Consider the following 22,410-nt stretch of genomic DNA (forward strand, 5'->3'; position numbering starts at 1 on the left):
AACATGGATTGGGTATTATTTTAAATATAACGGCTGTTTTGTGAAATTTTGTATTATTAAATTAGTAAGGTTAGGATTTCTATGACTATATTTTTTAAAATGATTTTGCATGTTTCGCTATTTTCACGTGATAGAGCATTTTTTTAAGTTTTGAAGTCCTTTTAGGGCATTTTTCGGGATTTTTCAATCATTTTCCGAGCTTTTTTTTTCTTTTTTTTGCAATATGATTCAGCATTTTAAGAAAATCAGTCTGGTTTCCTAGCCATCTAAATTTCTTAATGAAAGACTTGTACAGGATTGAGATTAAAAGGGGTGGATCTTGGTGTTCAGGACATATGTACTGTACATTCATCCTATTGGCATTACTGGCTCTCCCCCATTCCACCTTCTTTAAGCTGGAACTAAAATACAGGACTAAATGTTCGGCAACAGACTTGTTGCAAAACTGTCTTTTACTCGAGGCTGCCTGGTGGGCCCCCTTAAGGTTCCCTCCCACTGAATAATAATGTCTGTAAATTGTGATTCATCATTAAATCTTCTCTGGCCAGGTCACGTAGATAAGAAGGCCTCGACATTTTCACATCCTTCGCTATTTTTGGACAAGGCCTTTGTCGGGGTAGAAGAAATCTCGGCAACGGGAAAGTCCAGTGGCAGAGTTCTGGCGTTCATTCATGCCAGGGTAGGGGAGATTTGGAGGCTTCCCCCCGTTGAGTTCGCCTGTTACTTACTGATTTTGTGATATACATGTGGTAGTTAGTAAATTGAAGAGAGCTTCAGTTCAAGCAACAACTAATTTTCTAAAGTAGTATTAAATGCATAAAAATTTCTCATTCTCACATGAGTTCGCTTTAAAGCAAATGTTACCGGAAATAGAAAAAGGGAAATTCTCTGGGTCTTTTTTTTTGTTGTCTTTTTAAGGCATATTTTTAGTTTTCGTAAGGCATAAATGCACCTTTATAGAGCATTTTCTACCAGTATTTAGCTCATAAAAATCCTAGCTCCCATTAATTAAAAATTATTTTATGAACGGTAAAACACTATGTAACATTGAATAAATGTGTTGTGGATATTTTTGGTTTGGCGTAACTTTGGTTTCGATAATGGTAGGCAATTCAACCTTTCTGATGATTGATTGGCGATGATTAGCTCCACTTTAGTTTCGATGAAATATAGTCACCCTTGAATATCCCCGATTTGTGAGATCAATAACTAGCATCTCTATGGAAAAACTGCCATTTATCGCAGAATATTTTGGTAATACTTCCTTACAACTCACATGATGCTGCTTCTCAGATGTTCGACCTCCAAAATAACAAAAAATTCACTTTTCCGAGTTCAAAAGCAGAGTTTAAAACATAAAATTGCTATTTTCTGCCAATTCAGGCAATCAATCAGTCATTGGGAAATGAGGCTGAACAAAAATCGCGTTGGTGTGATGCAGCATATTGGCTTTATACGAACAAAACTTTCGGTCCCCATGGGTGTCCGTTATCAAGAGGTTACGTTATAATTAATTATGATAAACATAGTCATATTATAATTTTTAATTTACGAACATAATCTCAATCCGTTAGGTTTCAGTAAAGAATAAAAATTCGAGTAAGTTTCGTTGATATTACAGGAAAAAAAAGGGTAAATTGTTATTAAAAAAATCGGCACGCTAAAAATTATGGGAGTGTACCGTAAAATGTAGGTCACGTTTATGGTCGTACTATACATAGTTATTTCTGGCCCACAATGACAAATCTGGCCCCGTGGACGAAAAATGTCGTGTGCCCTTTAGACACTTCCTTGGTCCTGTATGAGTTGGCTAATGTGTTGTGAGATATCTCTGGTTAATATTTTTCTAACAGGAGGTACAATTTTTCTATAGATTTTGTACAAGACCATAATACAAAATGCTCCCGAAATGAACATCAGAGGTTTACAAATTTTCAGTTCGCGCGGAACTCTTGATGGTTGGTTATAAGACTCATCCACGGAACCAAAATAATCGTGAATATTTCTCCAACATGGATACTTTTATTATAACTTCAATGAAAAAGTTCTTGACATGGGCGTATTGGAAATATTGGGAGAGCTCAGAATTATTGGAAGGGGGACCTTGAGCCCATGGGCTGGATACATGTTTACATGTTTATACATGAATGTGGCTTTTGTTGCCGTTGGAACACCAGTAGGAAACAACGATCCTCCCATAATTCCATTTCATGAAATTCTGCAAATTCTATATATTCAAACATTCACTTTCATTATTTCACAAAATTATCATCGAACTTCACTCATTATTATCTTATTTCAATGTACCTCGAACATCATTTGAAATTTTAAAAAAAAAGTGGGCAGTCCCTAAATTACTCAAAAATTGTAATAAAAAAGAAAACTATAAAAATATATACCGAAATATACTATCAATAGATTGATTTCAATATTCAAAAAAAACTATTACTATATTTATCAATAAATTATTGCTGAACTATTCAGCTTTTCCAGAAAACGGTACAGATCTTGAATATTATGCAACTCAAATTCAATAATGTTATCGATAACTTAAATTTACTTACGTTTTCTGTGTTTAAAGGTAATTCATTTTCATGTTCTTTTGTTTTGGAAGAAAGCAATAATCATTTGGCGAGGTTACCGATGTGGAAATAATTTATTTTTTGCCTAAATCTGTCAAATTTCTCTTCAACAAGAATGGGTTTTTTTTCCTCACCAAAATAAAAGTATGTCAAATTATTGCTAAATTCGACGCAATAATAAAAATAATAAATTCTATGGTCTATGGAATCAGTAAAAATAATAAAAACCGCACGCAAAGGTTTTTACTTTACGACGCACATAGTCTGTCACGTTATGCAATACATGACAGAAGAAATTTTCTCATAAATAAATTAAAATATACGTTTATCTCGTGCAATTTTTTTAAAATCCTTCCGAAACCATTTATATTTTTGGAACTTTGCAGAAATATTATCATACTCGAATGCGTATAGTAATAAAGTTTCACAATAGAATGAAACTAAATTATCATTACGAAATATTAAAGATTTTAGGCCATATGAAATCCTAAAATACAATATGAATGTCCGTGAACGAAAATCTTTAGTTGAAAATTATTGAACCACAAATATTTTTCCCTTGATAATTTAAAAGAGAATACATAATAAAATAGAATAAGAAATAATAATAAAATAGAAAAGTTATTAAATTGAACAGTAACTCTTCAAAATCAACTAGCTGGAAAATAAAGTGATGTAATTTTTGATATGTTAATTAATAGTTGATCTTTAAAGTCATCCCCTCTAGTCACATCGCCTTGGTTCAGTCTCTCCCGGATTCACGCCTGGCACGGACCGGGGAAAGGTCCTCATGATAATGAGAACTGGCACATAATTTTCGAGTATGTTCATTTTTAGGTTGGCACTTCGAGCCAGCGGACGCGGTTCCTCCTTTAAATTAGTCCAGATGTGCTACTAATGTTCTGTTAATTCCACGGTTCGAACTTTTTTTCAAAGACTGATCTTTTTCAGTGGCATATTCGGGGGGGGGGGACGGTAAGCTCGAAGTGGGCGGGAAATCTAGGTAATTCATGATCAAGAACATAAAATTATAATGGAGAAAAGCCGGCAAAATCCAAATAACCAACAAGTAGTGTCATAAGTGGAGGCCATAAATCTGTCTGTGATCCTTTGTGATCCTCTGGGTCCACGTGCTAAGATAAGATGTTCCTACTCCACTGGACGCTCAACGAGAAAATATGGAAACGTTGTGTGCATCAAACAATGGAAGCATTGGACACATTACAGAAGTAGATAACGATGGCTAATTCGAGCATCTACATAACTTCTGGAATTCGAGGACACATCTCAGGTAAATTTCACTTTTCTTGTAAATTCAGTAAGTAGTATAATAAAAGTGTTTAGGGTCGAAATAAGTCTACACACACAGTATTTGTATCCCCCTCTCCCAGCCGAGTCATTGTCCCAGTTTCACACAATACTTAAAAGCCAATTAGTTTCTCAAGATTCTCCAAGATATTTTGACAAAGAATTTTCTCTTGCACTTCCATAGGGCATGTGAAAACAAAAAATTGGCATCCTTCCCATGACCTTTACAATTTTTTTTTTTTGGTCCCCATCCTTTTTAACATGATCACACAATTAACAGCAACTTCGCGAAAGGAAATTCCGTTTTCGTAGAAGGAAGTTTTACTATATATAAGAGAAAGACGTCACGGTGACCCATTTCTACGTATAATATAGGAACCGATTTGTAGAAAATAAGACGAAAAAAAAAAAAAAAATGCTGAAAGGAAGTTATAGGAAGAGTGTATGTAAGAATTAAATAAGAAAAGAGCAGAATGGAGAGACGACACGGATGTGAACCGGTTGAGAGTGACCTGAAATGGCATTCCATCAGGTACGTAATGCAAGCGTCGGAGAGAGAGAGAGAGAGAAGGGCTGCAGGTGGATATATAAGAGAAGCATCCTGGTACACGTTATAACCGAGCAAGAAAAAGTCTCTTATAACAAAAAACAAAACAAAAAAATGTCTGGACCTAAATTCTTTACCTTTTTTCTCTCTCTCTCTCTCCTCCGTGACGTCACGTGCATTATTTATTCCACTGGGGCGAAATACAAAAAAGATAAATATTTTCTTTTATAGGTTAATCAATCAATACCGGTGTATTTATTTTACTTTCACGAAGTCAATAAGTGTGAAGTGCTTTTCGCTACCACAACCTGGTCAAGTCGACAGGAGTGTGTTCGACTTGTTGCTCGCGAGCACCGCGATTCATTCCATTACTTTGATTTTTCTCGACACCCGTGACAGAGGCTAGCGACGTACACTTCGAGAACCACTGAGCTCTGTATGGCATTTGTTTTTTTTATGATCCGTCAGTTTTCAATTTCACTAACACCATTCAAGAACTCAACAAGATGCGAAAGTAAATATACAGTGTCCCATAAATTCATAAATACTTCAAAAATTCATTAAAAAAACGGAAGGAATCTGTATATTTGAATGCGGTTTGTTCCTCTCGAGGGGGAATTTTTTTGATTCAGGGAAAAAAATTTAGCTCAACTTTTTTGTCGGTAGAGGGTGTTGTACGAATGCAAATCACTGGAAATATGCAAATTAGAGTCCTGTAAAATTCAGGGTGTACGATTGACAGCTCATTTCTGAATTTTTCTGGTACTGGCGCTTACATAAGGTTTTCATTGTGATGATTACCATTGGTGGATAAAGAACTTTTGATGAAGTGGTGTGTGTGTTTTATCTCACTCATGAATTCCCGGCTGAACCTTTACGAACGTAACGAACACAGAAGAGATTGAAGAAAGGTTCAAGTCCAATCACTCTTACCGGATTGGTTACCCTGGTCCCCCTATCAACAAAAATTTAAACTAAATTTATTTACCAAAAAAAACAAAAAAAACAGAATCCCCTTCGGAATAACTTTTTCGCAAACCGCATTCAAGTATATCTTTTTTTTTCAATTTTAACCACTTTACGTACAAGGTTTTGGCAAGAAATTTAGATTATTTCTTGTTAACGAACCGATGATAAATCTGGTAATCTTGTCCTAACCTAACCACACGCTAGAAAAAGGAAGAAATGGGAAAGAAAAATATGTAAAAGGAAAAAGTATAATAGACAAGATGAGTGGTGTTTTTTAGAGTCTTCTTTTCACCCTCACCCTACGTGTTCTCTTTAGCTCTTGCCTGTATATAGTAAAAAGATACATTACAAAGAGAGAAAAGAGAAGAAGTAAAAGCAACTTCGGTAGATAATACGGTTATACTATAAAGCTTCGCGATGGTGAAAAGAGCGAGAAAAGAAATCACAGAGAACATATTTGAATTTATTCCACTGATGTTTGGACGTAATATTACGCCCGCGATCGTAAAAATTTTAATGAATTTTTAAAACATTTACGAATTTATGGGACACTGCGTAAATTCTGTTAAGAAGTTATTTTTTTCCAAAGGATAGATATAACCAGGGCCGTTTTAAGAGCATCATGGGCCCCCGGGTAAAGCGATTTTTCTGAGGCCCTACCTAGTAAATTCAAGAAAATTTCAAACAGATCTCATTTTTTTGGGGCCCCCTCTTCTCTTGAGGCCCCCAGGCCGTGCTCGGGTGGGCCAACTAATTACAAACTGCAAATGGAAATTAAATCATGGTTTGTTTTTTTTTTCACGTATGAGAATCGAAATTTTTTTCCTAAAGAAAACTGGTTACAGAGTTTGAATTCTAAAATTCCACTTACTTCCAATTTCTTTAACCTCTTCTATTTCGTCTCTAACTCTCCTAGGACTAGATTCCATCTTGATAGTATGTACTGAATATATGAATGAAAGGTATCGAAATACGGATCGATCAGAATTTAAGGGCAAAAACTTTCTCTTTCGAGTCTTAGAGTTGTGTGTGTGTGTGTTTGATACAGTTTTTTTGCATCGGGTTGTTACCAGACTAGTTTTTTGATGCGTTGTCCTTCGACCAGTTCTTACCTCATGGTCAACCAGTTATTTTTTTCTATTCATTTTATATTATAATTATTTATTTGTTGTCTGAGCTAGTAAACAGGGAGAAGGTGAAGCTCGTTTCGGCATATTGACGAAATGGCCGCTAGGCAAAATCGGTCACTTCAAGATGGCAATTTATCAGTTAAATCAGTGGTGAAGCGATAGCGGGAGAGAGTCAATGAGATAAATAACAATACTGACTCACTGTAACAATGACTTATTCAGAGAAAAAAGATATCCATTTTATTCATCTAATTTACGGACTTTTTTTAGTTATTTATTTATTTTTCACCTTGGCCTTTCTTGCATACAATGGACAATAGGCAATGTTTCTTTTGGAACGTGTATAATTAGAAACAATGTCACGAAACCCTTCAGAAAAAAAAGGATTGTTGTATACGAAATATGTACTAACGAGATTATCTCCTTCTGTTGTATGTGGTTTCATGGAATAAAGTAATAAACTGAGCTTTTTTTAAACTGAACTTTTTTTAGCTGTTTATAGTTTACCGGGGAATTTACTATAATTTTTTTTAGTTAATAATTTTAGGACCACTGTTGTCTCTGTGGATTGACTATAACTATCGTTTCGCAAAGCGTTTTCCGGTTCTTCTGTTGAGATTAATTGTTCAAAAATCATCATATGTCTGAGATTGTTGTTCAAATTATATAGTTGCTGAAATCATTATTGCTGATGCCGTTGTTCAAAAATCATTATTGCTGATGTCATTGTTCGAAAATCATTGTTGCTCATACCATTGTTCGAAAATCATTGTTGCTCATACCATTGTTCAAAAATCATTGTTGCTCATACCATTGTTCAAAAATCATTACTGTTGAGATTCATTGCGCAAAAGATACTGTTGCTGAAATCATTATTATGAAAAATATATTATTGCAGAGATAATTGTTCAAAAACCATTATTGCTAAGATCATTGTTCAAAAATCATATTGTTTTTGATCAATGCACAAAAGATATTGTTTTTTATCAATGCGCAAAATATATTGTTGATGAGATAATTTTTCGAAAATCATTGTTGATGAGATAATTTTTCGAAAATCATTGTTGATGAGATAATCTTTCGAAAATCATTGTTGCAGAGATCGTTAACCAAAAATCATTGTTTAATGTTAAAATTTTACATTTCATGAAAAAGTATAAAATTATATTTGACTTGACACATTTTTTGGACCATTCCCCCCCTCTCAAAAATTTTTAACTAATTTTATTTTGTACCAAAAAAGTTCCCCCCCCCCCCTCGTGAGAATAACCTTTTTGCAACTGCATTAAAATATACCAATATTCCCTCATTTTTTTATGAATTTCCAAACTATTTACGACTTTATGAGACACCCTGTAAAAAGCCACAAATTTAAATTTTTTCTTGAGGCCATAAAAGTTTTTACATTTTCTCTCAATCATATATTTTCTCTCATCCTTATCCTTTAATGGAGAGAAAAAAAGATCAATTTCTCCCTCTTTTCTGATAATATTTTTTAATATTTTACTTTAACTTTAGAATCGGCAATATAATTTTTATTCTGTTGAGACACTCTTCATTAAAAAAAAAAACACCCCACATGGTACATAACAGTACACGTACGTGAAATAAGTTAAATATATCTCAGAATGATCTCAATTGATTTTTTTTAACGGTACTTACATGATTGAAGATGACTGTAGATCAACCACAAACACCGTCTAACTTTCAAAGCAACTGTTAAGTTGTTTGGGTGACCGCCCGTTCCGCGAAGAGCTCGAAATTACAAATGAAACGCAACCATATACCGAAAGCTTTAACGGGACGGGGACAAGGTCGGATAAGGAGACAGCTAAGAAATAAGAAACTGTCAAAAAAAACACATAAGCCCTAGGCATTTATGGAAAGGAAAAAAAACCCAATTTTTAGCTAGATGGATTGACTCAATGAGGAAGCGTTTTTTTGGATAAAAGAAAATGTAAATGCGTATTCGAGCCTGCCCTATGTCTCTCAGTGGGAGGTTGTCTATTCACTCCCGTAATATACAAATCGAAAACAAAGTTGGATAGACCTTTTTGCTTGCAACGGTAAAGGGCGCGATGCCATCGACTGACGGCAATTAACTCTGTGAATGGTCTTCCAAAAATGACAAGGAACAAACACGGTTCGAGAAACCATTCGGACCGTCTATTTTGAATACATATATGAGCGAAGTAAACACACTCAAAGAGGGAACGAGGCCATTCAAATGCTGTTTTATTTTAATGCTCCGGGTATTTATAGACTCGAAATATATTCCATTCAATTGGCTTATTAATGATTGTTCGGTTTGAGGGATTGAATTGTGTTTATGTTTATTATTAGACTGAGAAAGTACAGTGATTCCTCGGCTTACAAATTTTTCGGCTAACGAAGATTTTTTTTTTTCGTGATTTTTCTGCTTTGACTAACGAACACTTTCGCTGACATGGATGCACTATGGAGGTATTATGGGAATAGGTATTAAGTGCTAGATAATACCTCCAGGGATGCATGCGCTAACACAAAATAGCCGCGTCGTGAGTTGAATTTTAGCGCCAATCACCGTCAGAATTACTGTCACTAGAGCCCAATTAAGTCATGTCCACCCCGGAATCTTTTCCTAGATGTATACCTACATTTTTTTTCAACCGTACACCAACCAGGCTCCGCCGATATTCGCGAATAAATAAATTGGTGAAAAAATAATTCATTGACGTTTAAAAGTAAAAAAAAAAGTACCTACACCTGTTCCTGAAATTTTATGAGCCATTTCATGTAAAATAAAAGATTCAGCTAATAAAAAATGCATTGATAAAAAGGGAGCCTATGTTTTCTGTGCACACGTTCTTTCAGTGCAAGATTCTTCAGCATCAAACTGAACGCTCTGGAAATTTTAGAAGCTTATCATTTCCATCTGCATGTATCAGACACAGAAATGAGCAGATCAAATCACAAATAGATGGGGACACCTACGAATTCGATGGATGTGTCAACACTACCTTCGGTAGACTAATGCTAGTGTTGGTTGTATACATTACTATAAAATTAATTATCTTCAGTATCTCTCATCTGCTTATAGATTCTCATTTATCTAATTTTGAAGCGGTTCACTTTAGCCTTCAATCAGTTTTTGTCTTTTTTATAACCAAGTTTCTTGAATTAGAAAACTTGTCTTTGAATTTTGGGCAGAACCTAGAATGAATTAAACGATTTCCCATGAAAACCTATGAGAAATCACGTTATGGCTAACGAACGTGTTTCCGGAACGAATTATCTTCGTTAGCCGAGGTACCATTGTATATGATTTTTATTCGATATTTATTTTTTGTGTAATTCGTAGAAATTACAGTATTTTTTGTGTATAATACACATATATAAAATCTCATATTTTGATAATGAAATCTTGAACATTAACTGCTAATGGTTTATTAAATTAAATGGTTCTTAATGATTTTTTTAGAATAAGACCCGAAGAACGCATATATTATATATATTATATATATATTGTGTACCTAACTCAAATGATTCTAATAAAGATATCGACCTAAATGAATCAATTAATTTTGTATTTTATTTTAAATATCAGTTTTGGTTCAAGTGTGAAGAGGATAAGCTGTGTATTATACGCAGGAAAATATTGCTCACTGCAAGCATGTCTAATAGTGGTATTCTATTGGTTGTTCAGATGAAACGATGACGGAGCTGTCAACAAAACAAATATTTGATGGATTTATCATGAGGTGACATTGACAACACTGTATATTTCATATTTGTAGTAAGAGCACAGTGGTCAGTCTGAAGCCCCGCTACACGAGTTAAGTGATTAAGTAGTTAACTAAATTTTAAACTCTAAAATCTGTCCCAACGTAAGTAATCAAATGATAAACGCTAATTGGATAATACGAGGCCACGCTCACTGGAGCGTGTAATCTTTACCTCCTCCTACGTATAGTGTCTACTTAATCGTAAAAAAAAATCTTATTCCCCTAAACCGCTTAATCACTTACCAACTAAACGAGTGTAGCTGATAAATTTTGAAAGCTACATAAAAATCCAACTAACTTTGGTCCCCATGGGAAATTGTGATAATGTTTAAAATCTCCACTGCGCTATTCAAAACTGCAACATTGTCATTTTATTTCATTGCTGAGAACGTGACAGGTTATTTAATCTCTGGAGTGGCCAGCACTCTCCAAATGGTTGATCAACCTTGCTTTAGGAGGTCAGAAAGACCTCCTTTACCCAGCGAATCTGCCTCACAGAGAACCATTGACTGGCTCAAGAAGATTATCTATATGTCAATGTTTCAAGGACCAGTAAAATGTCTGAAACAATTCAACGTACCACTTGTGTCCCGTACTACGGGACATTTCTGTAATTTTTGTTGATTTTTTTTATGCGTTTGTCCCGTTTTTTCAACGATACTTTTTGATTTTGCAATATTTACTAAAGCCGTGAACACTTACGTACTCATAATATAAATAATAATATAATTTATATTATTTATATTTTTTATTTAAAAAAATGAGGACAAAATGTTAAACCTGATTAAATGATAATTATGGCAAAAATTACAAATACACATTTCACATATTTATCAGGTTTAAAATTTTGTCCTCATTTTTTTTAAATTTTAATTACGATTGGTGATTGTCCCAACTTTTGAAATGTTTTTGATGTCAATTGGCGATAACCCGTATTTCACGAATTACTATTTTAGATCCCACCTTACCGTATTTTTCTCAATGAAATATGGTCATCAGATCATTTAAATATTTTTTTCGTGAAATACATATTTGTTTACTGTGATTTCTAGCAGCCCTTTATTTTCACACCCTTCTGAGATTTTAGCAGTAATTAGTAAGTTGCAATGTTTGGTAAAATTTAGTTATACCCCCGTGTCACTAAATATTTAATATTTAGGATATTATTTTCTTGCATTCTTCTTGATGGTGTATTGTGAACCTCTTTCTCTCTAAGTATGAAAGTATTAATTTATTTGAACCCATATAGATGTTAATAATATCAGTTATAGCAGGTGAATAATTTTATCAAGTCTGCCTGCGGACCACTTATGACATCCCCGCGAACCATAGGTGGAAAAACGCTGCGAATGAAGATATATTTACTCGTACAAATTCGAGACTATCCACCCCGTTATTCATTAGATGTCTGGAAACCAATCGTAGAAATAAATTGTCTGAGAGATGATGGCACTTTTGACTTTGACCTTGCCGATCTTTACCTCCATTTTGCAATATCCGGGACATTGCCTCAGCAGTTGTCGTTTTAATTGAAAAATGTTTGTGGGAAGAAAGAGAGATATCATTACGTATATAGATGAAGAGCTTTTCTTTCTGAATAACCCAGTCTTTTTTACCTCTAATTATAAACCTATCCTCACATCCAGATTTAGATAGTCTTTCTTCTTTTTGCGAAATACTTGCATCAACCTTGAAGAAGTCTCTTGAAAAAGAGTAAAAGAAATACCGTCAAACTCGGTTATAACGACATCGAAGATTTAAAGAAATTCTGTCGATATAACAGAGTTGTCGTTACAACCAAGGTAAACATTCTCAAGACCTTTCAAGTGTGAAAATTATAATCAGATGCAATCAAATACTGTACACGAAGTAGTTATTTCATCATGATTAAGATGACCATATTTTAGGGAAGAAAATCGGTATCATAAATACGGGTTGTCAGCAATTCTTACCAATGTAATACAGGGTGGGCAATAAGTCCGTAGAAACTTTAAAAATGAATAAAAACCGTAAAAGTAACCGAAGTAAAAAACGGTTTGCAGGGTTAACATCGCTAGGTCACGGAAATTTTTTTAAAGCAGGAAAAACACCCTCATAAAACAATCGATAGGTGGCGCTGGTACGAGCGACTTCGGTGGAAATATACAAATGAGACGGTTATAAGAACTTGCGCTCCTAATCCACAATCAGTTCACAGTTGTAAACCGTGTACGTGGACCTGCTGCCCTCTGCCGTTGCTGGATTTGTGACTCGCCTGCAATGTGTTATTCCCTGTGGTGGTAGTCATGTCGAACAAATACTGCTGTAATAAACGATTTGGAGGCATTCTGTTTGTTATTTGTGTATCTTTTCTTTGACTTGTGTACGCCAGTACTACCTATCAGATGTTTTTTTAGTTATTTTTCCCCTGTCTTAAAAAAATTCCAGTGACCTAGCCATGTTAACCCTGCAAACCGTTTTTACTTTGGTTATTTTTCCGGGTTTTATGCATTTTTAAAGTTTCTACGGACTTTTTGCCCACTCTGTATTACCAATCGTTACGTCGATAAATCATTGCGTATAAATAATCCTTGGCGGAAATAAAGTGCTATAGCAAGTATGCGGTGGCTGCTTTGCGGTGTGTGGGCATTGCGCTGGACTCTCATCATAAGAATCCAGGATCGAACCTCGTTGACGGCACAGTGCTGGTCAGCTTTAGTTGGATTTCTGCGGTTTTCCCACTTCGATGCGTGAAAGGGAGCCGGTCTTCAATTTACAAAGTCTCTTCTCAGAAAGCAGACAGACCTTCAACATGATACTTACATAACATGAAAATTCAAGCACATTTACCATCTTTACTTCAAAATTAAGGAAAACACGATTGGCAACACCAACAAGAACACGAAATAAGCACAACTCTAACAACATAAATACGTCAAGGCCATGCATGTACATACACACACAACTCTTTCCGACAAGTATTATCAGAAGATATAATTTTGAAAAGCAATTTCACTCTTCTCCAAAATTTTAAGGGGTATTTTTGTAAATCAAGAGGGTTTTTTTTTTATCAGTGAGAAATAACTCCATTAAAAAAAAAATTGCCTGAAACTTGAAGGAATATTTTCACTTTCCAACGAAATTTGGTGAAATTAAATTTTGATGCATATTTATAAACACTGGTTTCGACATGTACCAATTCGGCAGAGGAATATGTTCGAGATGCGTGTACGGTTAGTAGTAGTAGTAGCAAGTATGGAGTGACATGAAATGTATTTCACGAAAGACAGGTTGAAAGGACAGTACAGTCATATTCCTAAAAATTAAACTCCGTCAAATTTTATGAAACTCCGTCTCTATCCACGATTTTGGTAAAGATTGTAAACTAAAGTAAGCTTCATTGAAAAATGAAAGATTTTCATAAAATATTGGGCAAAATTACGGGAAAATACAGGAATGTCCGGTTTACAGGTGTTACCACTAGAGAAATCGAACCGTAAAACGTGTAATAAATTTCTTGTTATCGTTACTTATCGATAGAACAGCAGACATTCTCTCAATATATACTGAATTCCAATTCCATTAATTTCTTTGGAAAACACTATAAAAATGGAAGTAAAAACGTTCAAAATTGTCATTATATCCGAGGTAGCAGAATTTTATACACGTTATACGCAAGGCTAATTATCATTATTCTCCGTGAGAATCAGTCGTTATCACCAGTGTTTGAAGTTATAACCGATGTGTCATTAAAATTTATGTCGTAATAACCGGGTTCGACTGTATTGAAGAAAATACTCACCGAACTTCTCAACGACAGTTCGAGAATTACCATTCATTGTCCTTTTTATCCGGTGGTTCAGAATGAGACGTGCAAGGAATATGAATGTCGCGCGTTGGAAAAACTTAATTAGGCAAAAGATCGCAGATGTAATCAAGACCTGTCTTCATCAAAAAGTTCACGTTGATGTCGGATCTTCGAGATCTTATGATGTCCGACGAATTTTCGTGCCGTTGAGTACTTATTCTGGTCCGAATCGAAGTTTATCGACATAAACGTGGACCAATCACAATCTAATCCACGACCGCAAATGCTGAGGTAACGTGTTACCTAATTACGATCCAATCCCTCTCTTTGCCTTTCAACCATTACAATACCGTATTGCGGCGGAACAATTTGTGGTTTTTAGGATGGAATTTCCCGATATACTTATCTAAGAAATCTCTCTTCTTGCATCTTTCTCCATAAACTTCTAAGAAGAGTGACGAAAAACGTTTTTCATAATAATCTGGAAAGTAATAATAATAATGTCTTTCAATAAAAAACAGAAAAGCAGCGAGTCGTAGTAGCTCATGGTTTCAATTGAGCAACCATTTCTACTAGAATGCATGCATGCCTCAGTAGTTTTATGTTAAAAGCTGTCATCAACTACGCACGCACTTGAAATTCTGTGTAAGATCACATCTATTTCTTTTATTTCATTTTTGCTTGAAGTTATCAGGAATTGAAATAAATTATTTCCTGGATATTTATGCCGAAAAAAGGCTTTGGAAATAAAAATTTCTTGACTCCGCCGGGAATCGAACCGCGGTCCTCTTGCAATCTGGGCACGCACACTTGCGAATGCCACCAACGTGCTCGCTAACTTTTAGTTTTTTCAAAATTTTCAGCATCCAGAATTATATCTGAGCTGTACAACTTATGTGGCGGGACGCCGTATTGAAAGTTATATCGTATTCAATTTTGTTAATTTTTCTAAAGTAAAATAATAGAAATATTATAAATTCACTAATACCCTACCGTTCCCTCCACAAATTTACAGTGAAACTTCGCTACAACAATAAATCCCCCTACAGCATTTTCTTGTTTGAAATTGCTTTTAGTGTAATTGTTGAACACTTTTTGATACAACGATATCTTTAACTGTGTTAATCCCTTTATAACGGTATTTTTGAAGATATTTTGAAACCACTTCAACGATATTTTTTGAATCTGGCCAAAATGGCCTTCAATATATTTTTAAACTCATCACCTGCATTTGTTTCCCCCCAAGGGTGTCTAACGATACTAGTATTTTGAACCACCTGGCGTCCAAAAAATTTTAATGAAGTTGTCGTTATTGCCGTTTTTTGTGTAGTACACAAAAATATAATATGGTAATATCTCTTTACAGGGGCAAAACATCGGACCGAATTCAATTACTCAACTAAGTTAAACTTAGGTTAAAGGGTTAAAATGTTAAAAACTTAGGTTTTAAAGTTAGGTTTTTCAACTAAGAAATTACAGTTTTTACGATTAAAACTGATTAAAAATGCATTTTCTGGTGGTACTGACAGCGCCGATTTAGAGGTGATGTCAAAAACAACATAAATTTGGTGATGTGTGATGACAACGCTGATCTATGTGCACGATATAAATAATCCCACGATAATAATCCCTCTACAACAGTCATCTTCAACCGGTTGCTCGCGAGCACATTGGTGCTCCCCCAAAACATCAAGAGGGATCTATGTTGATATCCGATTTCGTGCTCACGAGTAATGGATGAAAGCTTCACCCTTTGAAAATTGTATAGATTTACACAGATTTTAGGCATACTTATGTCAAAGTTGTCGTAAGAGTTCTTTCCTCGTTTGATGATGGTATGTGCAGTACTCGTGACTTAATAAAGGGTGAAGACCCCTGCTCTACAATGATATTTTTTCGTGGTCCGTATCGGGATTTTACTGCGTAACATCTTTCTACTTTAAAAAAAAATCAAATTAGAATATTCATTGAACGCCGTATAAGGTTTTTACATAATGAGACGTGCATTTCTCGGTTCATAAATTTAAGGAAAGGAAAAATAAGCTGCATATATATATATTTCTTCAAGACAACACCATGACGTTGAATACCCGCTAACTAGCGTCTGATTGAAGGTGAAATGTCATCACCTGTATTTTAACAATCAAATAAATACCCTAAAATTATCAATTTAGGAAAAAAAAATACACACTTAAAGTCACGTCAGATGTGTACCTTTTAAGAGTATAAAAAAATGGCAATCCCGAAGCTCAGCACCCCCCTCCCTCCTTCGAGAAGTAGCAGGATAATAAATTCGGAACTTTTGGTAAAAGGATCTACCCCAGTGGACTTTTGGTCTGCAGAAGAAAAACAATGTTGAGCATTATAACATCTCGTATTGACCACCACAACATGGAGTCAAGGTATGATCCATGAATTCGATGAAATACAGTCTCGATTAGCATTCTCGTCTCGATATCCAGTGTTTCTCCTTCATACGCCCCGAGAAATATGTAATGGCAATGACCTAAATCATAATGTCGAAATGTTTTCTATGGCCATGATTCAAATGTACATAAGAACAAGAATTAGGGTCAATGCTCAAGAGAGTCTTTATATCAAACGAGTTTAGATGAAAATTAATTCTGATTCACCTTCTCATTTGACAGCAATACGGTAATAATTAACCGAAAAATTTTAATATTATCTTTTTTTCTTCGGTACATCGACTGGTTTTTATTAAGGATTCGGATACGTTTCTTAACCTGGACATGGACACTCTGGTCCCCATAATTCTGTTTGAAGTAGCGATAAAATCCGATTTCTAGGAATTCTCTAAATGGGGGTTATTATTTCGTGCCCTATTTCAAAAGTTATCAAATTTCACTTGGACACCCCTGGTAATTACGATCGTTTGGACGGGTCATCTCTTGCAGTGATCTTGAAGTCTTATTAATTGATTCATGATTCATCAATCGAATCGAGATTTCGAAGTAATGGTGAGCCAGAAAGCTACATTAAAAGAAACTTTCGAGCGACTTCAGCCAGAGACAAGGGAGAGAGAGACACTCGAACATGGGCGGAAAGGGGGGTCATTAGGAGCATCGCCTTTCCAGCATCAATGAAATGGACAAACTGATATGATATACAGGGTGTTTCGAATTGTTTGTTCATAGGAATATCTCTGCAACCGTTGACTTTAGAAGTATTCGAATTACCAAAAGTTTTCAAATGACCTGCGGTTTCTTAAAATTTCGTAATTTCGAGGTTTGCATATACATAAAAAAGTAAAAAAAATACTTTTTAAACAGTCCCATTGTGTTAATACTTCCACATACTGAAATGCAGAACAGGCTTTGAAAAGTTATTTGCGAAAACTTCCATATCTTTAAATGCAATATTTACCGAGATATTAAAGATGAAAAATTACAAAGTTTTGGTGACATCGCCGTGTTAGCGTGTTTATATTGGCTTGAGAATCTCCATTTTTATGGACTGTACACAAATGAAATGACCTCAACTATCGGTTATTATAGGTTAGGTTATTATAGGTAACAATTATAATTGCTAAAACAAGAACTATATTATAATTTATAGTTATATTTAGTTTATCGGTTATTATTTACATATTTTTACGATCCACCAAACAAAATGACATTTTTTTTTAAAAAACCGGATGTCGTTTGAAAATGTTTTGTGACTGAAAGTATATTTCTAATGCCTGGATTACACTATAAAAGTTTCATTTAAGTTCTTTTATAAGACCTGAAAAATACAATCAATGAGCGTATCGGTTACATCTGCTCGAATGTAACCTACGCGCTTATTGGTTGCATTTTCAAGTTTTATAAAAGCATTTTTAAAAAACTTTTATAATGTAATAAAGGCCTTAAGTGAACGGTTATAGAGATAGTCCCATGGACAAAAAATTTGAAACACCCTGTATATAGGTGTGCACATAATGACATCATCATCACTTGTCCCAACGCCCCTTCAATCAGTGGTGCATGAACCGGATTTGCTTTTGATGCTGGAGCACCCATAGGTCTTGTACACTTCCGACGCCCTGCTTCCAACCATTCTATCTGTGTATGTGTTACGCGGTAAACGTGATATATCCGATTATAAATAATAACCGGTTACTATGCATAATCGCTGAGCAGTTTGGTAAGTTAGATAAATTTCCCAAAATATCTATCAGTTTTACCGGTGATTATGCATGGGACCCAAAAGTCGTTGGTAAATTTTATAAGCACTAGAAAAAGTATCACTTTTTACCGGTGACTATGCACCCAAGGGTCGCGCCATTGGTAAACACGATAAATCGTACGTTATACTATACATAATAATAATATATCAGGGTGCGATCGGAAAATTTGTTACCATTTTATCGGGGTCCGACTATATTCATCACACATACTAGACTCATTTGGATTTTTTTTTTTCATATTTATCAAATTCACCAATTACACTAGGTTTGTGTACCCTAGGCTGTGAGTATTATGCATAATCACAGATAAAGGCGATAAAAATTTCAAGTATTTATTAAATTTACCAACGACACTTGATTTCTATGCATAATGTCCGGTAAAAAAAGAGTGATAAATTTATCAAACTTATCAAGACGATTGGTAAGTATGCATAATAACCGATTTATCACATTTACCGTAACATATGCACTCTAAGGTGAAAGACGCAGTTTTCGTCATCTCGAAAAAAATTACTAAGGTCCTGCATACGCATGACGTCCACGTACCTTGCCCGGACGAGCCCGCACATTAAGATGGCCCTGATTCTATGGACACTTGGTTTGGATTCTGAAAGTAGTAACACTTACACCCCATCTTACTTCATTTACAAGCTTTATTTTTTCACACCTGTCTTTATTTTAGAACTTTATGTCCCCCCCAACCACTTTTCACGGATCGCCCCCCCCCCCTAGAATATCCCGGGTCCGCATGATTCCATATGGCTCCAGGTTGAGAACTACTACACTATCTAACCATCTTCTGACCGGAGATTCTTTCCAGTTTGAATACTACTGCTCCATTCAAATATTATACGCTATCTAGTTGTACCGTACATACTTCCTTGTTGACTGGCTTTTTTTTAGCAAAACCACAATGAGAATGATGGATGTGCTATGAGGTTCACGTCCATACCATAAATATCCTCGCTCAAAAGGACCTATGATGCAAATGTGCTGTTTATTTTGCCGAGGAATCAGAGCAAATATGTGAAAAAAGTTATAAAAAAGAAGTGGGCTTTATAATCTTTGATTTTCTCGTTGCCATTTTTTTTCTTTGTTATAGTAGGCTTCACAGACGCAAGAACAACCGGAAACACCATGGATCCAAAATGGACACACAAACATTGCCGCGCGAATTAAAAAGTTGAAGGTGAAATACTTTTGCCTCATCCCTTCGGCCTATTCACCTCGGCTTAAATCCCCGCGGGCCATCGCCAGAGTTTTCGGGCCGCGATTTTCTTTAGGTTGTAAAAAATACCCTGGAGGTCATTAAAAAAAGCTGCCACATATTCTTCTTCTCCTTCCACTGCTTTATTTTTGACATATCGGGTCAAGGTTAGATGGAAAAAAAAAGTCCATGTTCAGAAATGAGGAAAAAAAAGCAATTAATCCGGGGTCTTTTTTTAGGTTGATTAATTTGTTATCAGATGATATGTTTGTTAATGATTGAAGTGCCACGTGGCTAACGGGAAATCGATGAAATATTCATTTTTTGCATTCATGCTCAATTCTGATGACGGGGGGGGGATTTAAATGGTGATTATGTAAGCGATTTGGTGTGAAAATACGAAAATGGGGCGTTAATTTTATCTAAATGAGAATTGAAAAAAAAATTGAATTTAACATCAGTCGAGTCGGAAAAAATAGCTTCTTTCATTTCACAGAAAATCTAATACTTAATAAAACCAAATACATGTGATTATAAAAAAAAAATTATGTTAATTGAGCTCACTCGCGCTCACATAGAACCATATCGACAACTTTTTCATCAAGACTCACCGGGTCTGTTCTCAAGGTGCTTCCAATTAACAAGAGAAGCTAGGTCTTATAGACCTTGCTTCTCTTGTTAATGAACATGTTAACCCTTTCGAAGGGTTTTAACAGCTGGCTGACGCGAAGATGAATTTAGAAAAGAGAGAAAAGTCAATTGTCCTCTTGCGGGAATCGAACCGACGTCTTCTCACTTGTCGGGTGAGCTCACTAGACTACAAATGCAACGAATATCTCAATCTTTCCTTTGAGCTCGTATGCTATGAACGGGATCGTGCATGGACGGTCGGACCTAATTCAGGCCAAAGCTCACAATTGCTGACACTGCCACCAGATGGCGACTTATCCGAGGATGATATCACTTTCCGCTATCCATACGAAGGTTTTTAACAAATGGCTGATGCGAAGATGAAAGAACAGTTGTATTTTTTCCTCTCTTTCCTAAATTCTTATTCGCATCAATCAGATGTTGGAAACCTTCGTATGGATAGCGTAGAGTGACATCATCCTCGAATGTTAACCCTTTATTTGGCAATGTTGCACTCAAAAGCAACACATGAGTTTCTTATATTTTTCAAGTAAAGGCATTTTTATATTTTGAGCTCGTTTTGGCATTGATGCTTCTAAGCAACTTCTAAACATTCGACTTTTCCTTGTGAGATGTTCAAGAAGTTTGTATGATTACCATCAGAATGGCTCGAAGGTACGCGTCTCCTTTCTATACAAGCCAAAGAAGAACGATTTTTAACCTTTGCATTTTTGAGTGAAATACCACGTGCGGTGGAGACATATTGCTGTTCATACTTCAACAATCATAGAAAAGTAAGTTGGCAAGCAACAAATGAAATTTTTGTATTCTAATCTACGTAAATCATATAAATACAGTGTTTTACTTGAAATGCAACACCCCCATAGTTTTTTAATATTGGCACTAATTTTTTTTTAAATTCAGGATACCTCATTTGTTTAATATATGCCTCTCAAAATTTTTCTCTATTGGATGTTTCAATGCTTGCCAATTAAATGGTTAAACTTGAAAAATTATAGCACATTAAAAAAGCATTTTAAGGCATTTTTCTTCATTTCAGTTTTTTTACTAAAACTGATTTATGTAGGAGTTATTGGTTGAGACCAGTATCAATCTAGAAGGCTTTGACCCAGCTTGCTTAATTTTGTTGACGGGGGTATCAAAAATAGCCAAAATTATGCTTACGTAATATAGTGAAACCTCGATGATCTGTGGATCAAGAAAAAATATCGTTGTAGAGGGATTATCGTTATATCGAGAGGTAGCATTATCACACTCCTTTTAACCAGATCATCACCCGCAGCTCTGTCTCAATGAAGAGATTTTAGCAGATGGTCAAAGACCTGGCCCATGCTGGAAGCAACGTTATCATCCATCCATCACCACCAAATTTATGCTGTTGTTGGCATCTTTTCTAGATTGGCGATGTTGGTGCACCATAAAATGAATTTTTTTATTCGCAACAAAATGTTAAGATTGATCATTTTATTAATAAAATATATATAGCTAGTTATTTCACACTGTAAAGTGGCTTACTGCACAGCACTTTTGTGTGCTACACAGAAACTAGCTTCCCGACAATTTCATCAACACTTCCGTGGGGTATATAGCGCAAAATATCGATGTGTTTAAACATCCTCGAAAGGACAAAATTAGTGAGAAATTAAAAAATATATTGAAAGTGATTTTTTGAGAGAAACATTAAAAAAATCGTCACGACAGTTTCAACATTTCTGTAAAGCATATCGCTACAGAGGGATTTATCGTAGTAGAGGATATCATTGCATCGAGAAGAATTTAACATTAGATTACAGGCGATTTCAAACAAGATTTGAAAAAATGCCGTTTTAGAGGGATTTATCGGTATATCGCGTGTCGTTGTAGGGCAAAGCCGCTTGAAAGATCTCTTAATTACGCTCTTAATGCAGCTTTGTTGTAGGGAGACTTCACTGCACTTGGACGGCCACAAACCAGAAATTCCGTTTGCACTAATCGTAACAAATTTTTGCCTTACATGCAGCGCCATCTATCGTTTGTTTCGACAACCTAAAACTAAAACCGAAACTAGGTACATTTGGCAAATATTAAGATTTGAAATATGTTTCTAGGACCCGTAAAACATTTTTAAGCTCAGTTTTGTTGATTTAATTGACAAATTGACTTAATTTTAAAGAAACAATTTTAGATAGTTAATTTCCAAAAAAATTTTTTATATGAGAAGTTAGTACAGTACATCGTAACTCAAACATGTCTATATAAAGTTAAATTAAAATTTTGACTATTATTAATTACGGAAT

General features: G+C 35.1%; 1 protein-coding gene across 5 annotated transcripts in view; it reads right to left on the reverse strand.

Moving 5' to 3' along the window:
* The window catches only part of LOC149089787 (acyl-coenzyme A diphosphatase NUDT19-like), a 53,677-nt gene that overhangs the window by 26,149 nt on the left and 5,118 nt on the right, over positions 1-22,410 (reverse strand). The window contains exon 1 of one of the 5 annotated variants that reach the window (XM_089247473.1): positions 14,082-14,371. The exons of 2 other annotated variants lie outside the window; for them this stretch is intronic. In XM_089247473.1, the coding sequence (XP_089103599.1) occupies positions 14,082-14,118 (37 nt within the window). In that variant the 5' untranslated portion in view covers positions 14,119-14,371. Of the gene's footprint in view, positions 1-6,277; positions 6,442-8,198; positions 8,303-14,081; positions 14,372-22,410 lie in introns of those variants that run through there. 2 more of the 5 variants (XM_089247487.1, XM_089247455.1) reach the window with 2 other exon arrangements.

The sequence above is a fragment of the Pholcus phalangioides genome, unplaced genomic scaffold (genome assembly GCF_987345545.1).
Source record: "Pholcus phalangioides strain wild (caught in Gottingen) unplaced genomic scaffold, Ppha-v1.0 ptg000001l_1, whole genome shotgun sequence".
Taxonomy (NCBI): domain Eukaryota; kingdom Metazoa; phylum Arthropoda; class Arachnida; order Araneae; family Pholcidae; genus Pholcus; species Pholcus phalangioides.